The sequence below is a fragment of the Mytilus californianus genome, unplaced genomic scaffold, assembly GCF_021869535.1.
Source record: "Mytilus californianus isolate M0D057914Y unplaced genomic scaffold, xbMytCali1.0.p SCAF_12, whole genome shotgun sequence".
NCBI classification, from domain to species: domain Eukaryota; kingdom Metazoa; phylum Mollusca; class Bivalvia; order Mytilida; family Mytilidae; genus Mytilus; species Mytilus californianus.
In genome coordinates this window covers 58,185,277-58,192,681 of record NW_026262604.1, presented here as the reverse complement: position 1 = coordinate 58,192,681, position 7,405 = coordinate 58,185,277, and the positions used below count along the sequence as shown (strand labels likewise).

Below are 7,405 nucleotides of genomic sequence, written 5' to 3'. Positions count from 1 at the left end.
GTTCAGTGTATGTTCACTTGTTTTTGTCTTTTGATTGAGTTAAGCCATTTCAATTGATATTTTATAGTGTGTCTTTCTATGTTGTGATGTTACAATATTGTTTTAGGTAGGGTGAAGGTTGGCGCCAATTAAAGCGTGTAAACCCGCTGCATTTGTTTGCACCTGTCCTAAGTCAGAAACCTGCAGTGCAGTGGTTGTTGATAAGTGTTTCTCGTTTTTTATATAGATTAGACCCTTGGTTTTCCTGTTTGAATGGTTTTACACAAGTCATTTTTGGGGCCCTTTATAGCTTGCTGGTCGGTGTGAGCCAATGCTCCGTGTTGAAGGCCGTACTTTGATCTATAATGGTTTACTTCTACAAATTGTGACTTGGATGGAGAGTTGTCTCATTGGCCCTCATACCACATCTTCTTATATCTATGACTACTAAGAATTAAAACAGCTGCTTAAAAAATATCTGTCCATGCACATGTAAAGCTTCAATCAAAACAACAAAAAACAAATAACGTTTTATTCATTAACTTTAAGCAATTTTTATTTCAAAACAGAAGTTAATTTTCGGTATCAAATAGGGCCGTATCGATCGTACTCATTTTCACGCACTTATTATATAAAATATTATTATAAAGTCCTACGTATTAACCATGTTAACACATATTGTAAATAACTACTGTTGATCAAATGGTACATTTACAGTAATATGAATGGTTTACCATGTTTTAATTTCATAAGTCATTATTGTTGTAAAGGGTTTATATATCAGTCTGAAACTAAGCATATTTAGTGTGGTGTATAATTTTCCATTGTTTTTATTGATTGATATCTTAACAATTGGTTTGGCCTTATACATTCTGAATTTGGTGTATCATTTAACTTGAATTCGACGCAGAATACTTAAAACGCAATATAAAAAAATAAATACATACAGTCCAAATGCAAGATATTTGTAAGATCAATCATAATAACACAAACGTGTACGATATTGCTCCCCTTAGATTTACAAGTTTAGTTTTATAGTGATCATAAACTCATCCATGTAATCAAAAATACCAGGATTAAAATTGTGTACGCCAAACGCGCGATTCGTCATAAACAGACTCATCAGTGAAGCTCGAATAAAAAAGATAGAAAGGCCAAATAAAGTATCGAAGATGAAGAGCATTGGTGACCCAAAGTTCCTAAAGGTTTTGTCAAATACATGAAAGAGATAGTAGTTTACCGCAAAGGTACCACAACTCAATGACAAAAAATATCCACAATAAGCAAAGGATATCTAGTATGCTAAATATAGTCTTCAACAGTAACAAACAGATGTCTATACAATACGGCAACCACTTTATCATGTATATACATGTTGTGAATAAGAGTTTGTTTTCATTGAAATAAAGGTTAAGGTGTAATACAAATATATGGGTGGTTGTTTTATTCTTGCATAATACAAACTATCATATAGAGTTAACATTTGTTAATAATTAGTCGCTCAAAAATATATGAGATGGCAGTTTGGACGAGTAACAGTAAAACCAAACGTTTATTTTTTCCAACATCACTTTGAGTGTTCTGACCAACATTTGGTTACTTTTAAATATAATTCTTGATTTCTGAAACTATAAAGAAAAGTAAATTTAACAAAAAGTCTGAAATTTAAAATTCAAACGTAAAATATTATCAGTTTCAAAGTAAATTAATAGAAAATATCCGAATTATTGTTAGGCATGTAACAGTTATATCCATCTTTGAATAATAATATAAAAATATGGTCATCAGGAAACCTCCTGTTAAATGGTAACACCAACGGCAGTATGTGCATGAAATAATAACCAAATCGACATTATGCAAACACCAATATTTATTCAGAAAAAATATATAAGATGGTTTGAATATTGTATCGAGACCTTTTGGCTATTCTGTAGTAGTTTCAATGTTCTCAAATGTATACGTTTTGGCTATTCAAAATTACAATATTTGCCACTGGATATTAACCAAACAGCAATCAATTGATAAATCAATAATTACGACTGATACATACATCTAACACAATTTGTACAATAAAACATCAGCAGTGAAAAAATCAACTCACAATAAAATCTGCACTTACAATACCCATCATTGTCCCCGAAAAAAAAGGTATGAGTTTTCTGCATAAAAGAGCATTTATTTACATTTTATAGAGGCCAATTTTAATGTCCATTTGTATCTTCCGCCTCTCTTTTATATTTATACAATACAAGAAGAGTCTGTTTCTCAAACATACAGTTTGAAATATATCATATTCAAGTATATTATATCATGTTCTAGTAATTGGTTCTTATTATTCACATTTCAATCTATTTTTCTTTTTTTAACTTATAATGAAATTAACATTTCTCATGTCAACAGTCTGCTTCGTAAACGACTATTTTAGATTAAATGATTTTCCACTAAAACAATTTGGTTTCATTATTGGATGATATGCCTTATCACTTATCATCCAGTTCAACTATGTTTTCAGTCAAAACTGGCAAACACTAAATACATGTTTTCTGTTTTAATTGACTTACTTTTCTCAAGTAATCTTTGTTGGTTTGATCTTAGTTCTTTCTGTAAGTTTTGGTTCGCTCTAGAGTCAGCTTCCATTTTGCTTAGTGCTGATCTAAATTCGAATCGTAGACTTTTAACTGATCCTTTCTGTAAACTACTTTGAGTCTCTTTTAGGTCATTTCTAAGACCTTGTTGTGCTTTTGTCATACTATCTAAGTTCTGCTTCAGATTGATTTGTTTTTGTTCAAATTCACCAAACCTCTTTTTGTTATCTGTTTCCAGGTCATCAATCTTTCTTTTCATATCCACGTGAAGTTTGGTCTGACTTTCACATTTTGTAGTTAATCTACTTATTTTTTTTGTGAGTTCCATAAAAGTCATTGTTATATTGTGAATCACTGAAAAAAGCATAAGCTGATAAAAATAATTAGAAACAAAGAGGACGCGACGGATATATTGATATAAATAACACAGTCGGTTCATTTCTATTCGACGCTAATCAGACAGCAATCAATCAATCATTCTTTTGGTTTTATTCTAAATCAACCTATCTATCCTCAAATACAAATACCAAAATGTAACCATGATAATAATAACTTCAATTTACAAATAGCAAACAACTACTAAGTGAGGTTAATATATAGGCAATTTAAAAAAAAGCTGGTATAATACTTGAACACTCATATATAGGACTGAAAAACGATATTTGATAACACTCGCTATAAATTATATGTATATTAGTAATTGCTACTAAACATACTTGTTTCAGACTTGCTTAAATCTTCGTTTTGACGGCTATGCCCAACAAACAACAGTGTAATATCATCTTCAAACTTTTTCCTCTGAACTTTAATATCCAATATGTCTTTTCTCATACTGGATATCTCTAAAAATATAACAATGAAATAACATAGATTTCCTAATACATGTAAAAAGTAAAGTAACAAAAATAACGAATTCCAAGGAAAATTCAAAGCGGCAAGTCCCTTATCAAATGGCAAAACTCAACGCTCGAATACACCAAACGAATGGAAAACAACTGTCATATTCCTGACTCTGTACAGGCATTTCCATATGTAGAAAATGGTGGATTGAACCTGGTTTTATAGCTAGTTAATCCTCTAACTTGTATGACAGTCGCATAAAATTCAATTATGTTGACACCAATGTTGTCGATAATTAAGGGGTTTATCGTTTGAAATAAATTTTCCTTCACAATAATAATGAAATCATATTGATCTCACTACTTTGCTTTAAAATGTCATCATGGTTCCACTGTCTTATTCCTTTAATTAATATAAATAAAGATATACGCTTTTCTCTTCCGCCAAACAGTCGACCCTATTTCGACGAACAGTCGTAAACAAATAAATGTATTTGTCACCTATTAATAATATGACGTAAATGATAATCTATACATAATCGATCATGATATATCAACACAAGCACCGACCATTTACCTTTTATGTTGGCCCGAAGGATGGGGAGCTTGTTCTTTTTTTATTTGTTGAAAATATAATTTCTTAAACACGATTAGATTAATATATTTAAGTAAGGCAGTAATAAAAATGCAGTTAGAAAAAGAAAAAGAAATAAACAAAATCAATAATAAAAATGATATTCCTTTTGTGTGTTTTGGATTAGTTGAAAATAAAATGTTGTACTAAGAAAAAACTCATGTCAAAATAATATATGAATTGTTGATGCCTTCGTTATTTTGCAGGTTTGCAAGAAGTATTCGTTCCTTTCTAAACAAGTATTAAAGCAACATTGAGAAAGAAAGAAATATGTAAATCTATATTTCTAAGAACTTTCTTACATTTGTGAGGATCAAACGTTTCCACAGCATTAAATTAATATATCCCAGAAAAGCTACGTTTGGTTTGGTCAATAAATTATTATTTTTTTATTTCTTTTTTTTTTTTTTTTTTGCTTATGGTCATCTTTGAAATATAATCCAGAATATTTTTCAGTACTACAGTATATAGTCTTAAATTCAACTTTCTATGCTACTTTACGACATGTATTTTTTTTTATCGTGATATCTTATATCAATCAATTGTTCTTATTGGTCTGATGCCTCTTGTTTGAACAATTATACCTGTAGTAATGAAACAATACAACCTCGTTTGACATTGATTGGAAACTGCCATATCTAAGTCTTCATCTACATCTATATGATACAACATTTACAATACTCAATTTAATCAAAACATCTCTAGAAAAGGGGCGCCATTTTGTACATCTGTTTAGGAAGATTATACACTGCTACAAATAACATTAACGGTACAAATTGTATTGCACCAGTTGCGCATTTCGACAATAAATGTCTCTTCTAGGATGCTCGAGGCTTGAAAAATTAATACCTTATTAAAAACAATTATTAGCTGATAAAAACCAAAAAGGACAAAAACATTAGCGAAAGCCCGGGAAGGAAGGGTATATATACGAGAATTATATAGTTACATACCTTTGTCATCATGCAACATATCATTGAGTTTGTACATTGAGAAACCAACGGTGACGCTACTACATAATATTAAAAAAGCGACGACCAATGTCCATTTGTTTCTTTTAATCGAAGATATTCGCTGCGTTTCCTTTGTTCTTTCCTCATGTGACGTAAAATCCGCCATTACGTCAGCTCCTTGCTCACCAAGTAACTTTTCAGAGTTATTTGGATGACTATTATCGTCTTTAGATGCATCTTAAATGTCAATACAGGGACGAATAGTATTAAAAACATAGATCTATACATTGTACTGTTGATATTATTCTGTACTTGACAATCTCTTCACCAAAGTCGAACAACTTTTATTTGTCGGAAAGGTCGTTTGTTGTCTATGTTTTTTTTTTCAGGTTTTATCTTTTAAAAATTGCTTAATCTTGGAATCTAATTAAACATGGTTCATAGCAAAGAGAACACATAACTCGAATATGACGGGCACGTGACTATAGGACTGCATCGTGTGACAAATATAAACAAAAACCATTAGTATCATAACACTTGATAGTTTCCTATTTTTTTTTTAGATTCTTATATTTTATTTTAGGATTCGCGACTTAAGTACGCGACATTTTGTGTTTGTTTGTTTTATCATTTGTTAATGCACAGTGTAAGTGCTTTTAAATGCTGAAACCTTATTCCATTGTTATTCTTATTATTAGTCCAGATCCCATATCCAAATGAATTGTTTTCGGAACGAAATTATCTGTTAGAAATGTTAAAAAATATTCTACACAGCTTACCTTTATACATGTTCAGTATTAGCAGACTAAAACCCAATGATTCAACAATCCCTGATAAGTGAATGTAAAAGTAGATTTGTTAGGGTATGTTTAGTGCTTGAATTAGAACAAGTGATAACTTTTATTGATCCTACAACATAATCACTGACGTCACTGATTAGTTAATGTAACAAAGGTTTGTCCGGGTTTTTAATAAATTAATATGGACAAGTGATAACTTTTATTGATCATTATATGAGACAGGTATTGCCCGTGAAAGAGGGCAAAGTCCGTATTATGTTCGTTTCGGAAATCAGATATGATAGTTCAAGGAAAATCGTATGCTTAAGATGACATCCTCGTCAACAGGGTAATGCGCAAATGCAAATTACGTGTTGTATTCACTAATATAATATTGATTTTTCTACTTGTTGGTTTTTTTTTTTCTTTATTGATTTTCTTCTACTGTTATTAGGACGTCTATAATATAATCACGACGCCCATGTAGAGTGGAATGATTACAATTATAATCATGAAACAATAATTTCATAGATTTAAACAAAATAATCAAATTTCATTATACCTCAGTATGTTTTTAATTGAAATGTTATATGGAGTGCTTTATCATTCCATTGACAGCAAGCCAGTCAATAGTTTCAAGGACTATTTCCCCAATAAATAGTTTTCAATCACATTTCACGATTGTTTTCATACATATTATTTTTTGGACAAACATGACGTCATTAGCTTCTCGCGTTGTTTAGTTTAAACTTTTTCCATTCGTGAGGAAGAACACTGAAATTTCGAAAATAGCACATCAATATACGGTATATCACATATATCTGTGTCTGTTTTAAAAATTACTAAATTACCTACAAGGAGTCATCTGTAAATAAAAGGAAAAATCGTCATAAAAATTACATATAGAGCAGCAACATAGCATATGTATTGTATGGGTCTGTCCTTGTTTTTCTAATCTATGAAAATTTTTGTAAACGGCAATGATATACATGTATTCTACGCATTAATTACTGGTTTCCATTACAGCAAATCAAATATTGACAAAAGAGAGGCAAAAGATACCAAAGGGACATTCAAACTCATACAAATATTATAAGGACAATACACTTTTCACACGTGCATATATACACATGTGTGGCTATTACATTTACCACATGCTATTTGCAGTTGTTCGGAATACAAGTGAAGGGTATTGAAAGTGTGTTGTTTCTTAGAAGGCCAATTAATAAATGTATAATATTGTACTTTTGTTTCCATTTATTGCTCGAAAAATAATTGTCAAGATTTCATTATATTCTTTGGTCAAAACGATATTTGGTGTCAAGTTTTCGTTATCTAACACTGGCTCATTGCCATTGTTTATGGATTGTTTTTCACGAGGGAATCGTCTGTACATAAGTCAGAGTTTCGGTACCGACATTATTTACAGCATACTTTTCATCAATTCTTCGTTGCTAGATTCAGAAATTATCAAGAAATTATGGTTCGACCTATCACAGGCAACATTAACCTAAGATGAATTTGGCCTTTATTTTGTATGTCCCTTTCGGTAATATAATTATTTACGTATTCAGTTATTTAAGATTAAAGCGTTCGTCATTTAGGAAATTCCAGAAAAGCGCTTCGGATACACAAA

The 7,405-nt window shown here is 30.8% G+C and overlaps 1 protein-coding gene across 1 annotated transcript; it reads right to left on the bottom strand.

Annotated features, from left to right (window-relative positions):
* Positions 1-580: 580 nt before the first annotated feature.
* LOC127722471 (uncharacterized) lies at positions 581-5,468 on the bottom strand. Its single transcript, XM_052229317.1, has 4 exons — positions 4,991-5,468; positions 3,281-3,406; positions 2,541-2,918; positions 581-1,607 (listed from the first exon to the last, which is right to left on the bottom strand). The coding sequence occupies exons 1-4, from the start codon at positions 5,154-5,156 to the stop codon at positions 1,582-1,584; spliced, it is 696 nt and encodes a 231-aa protein (XP_052085277.1). The 5' UTR covers positions 5,157-5,468; the 3' UTR covers positions 581-1,581.
* Positions 5,469-7,405: the final 1,937 nt, after the last annotated feature.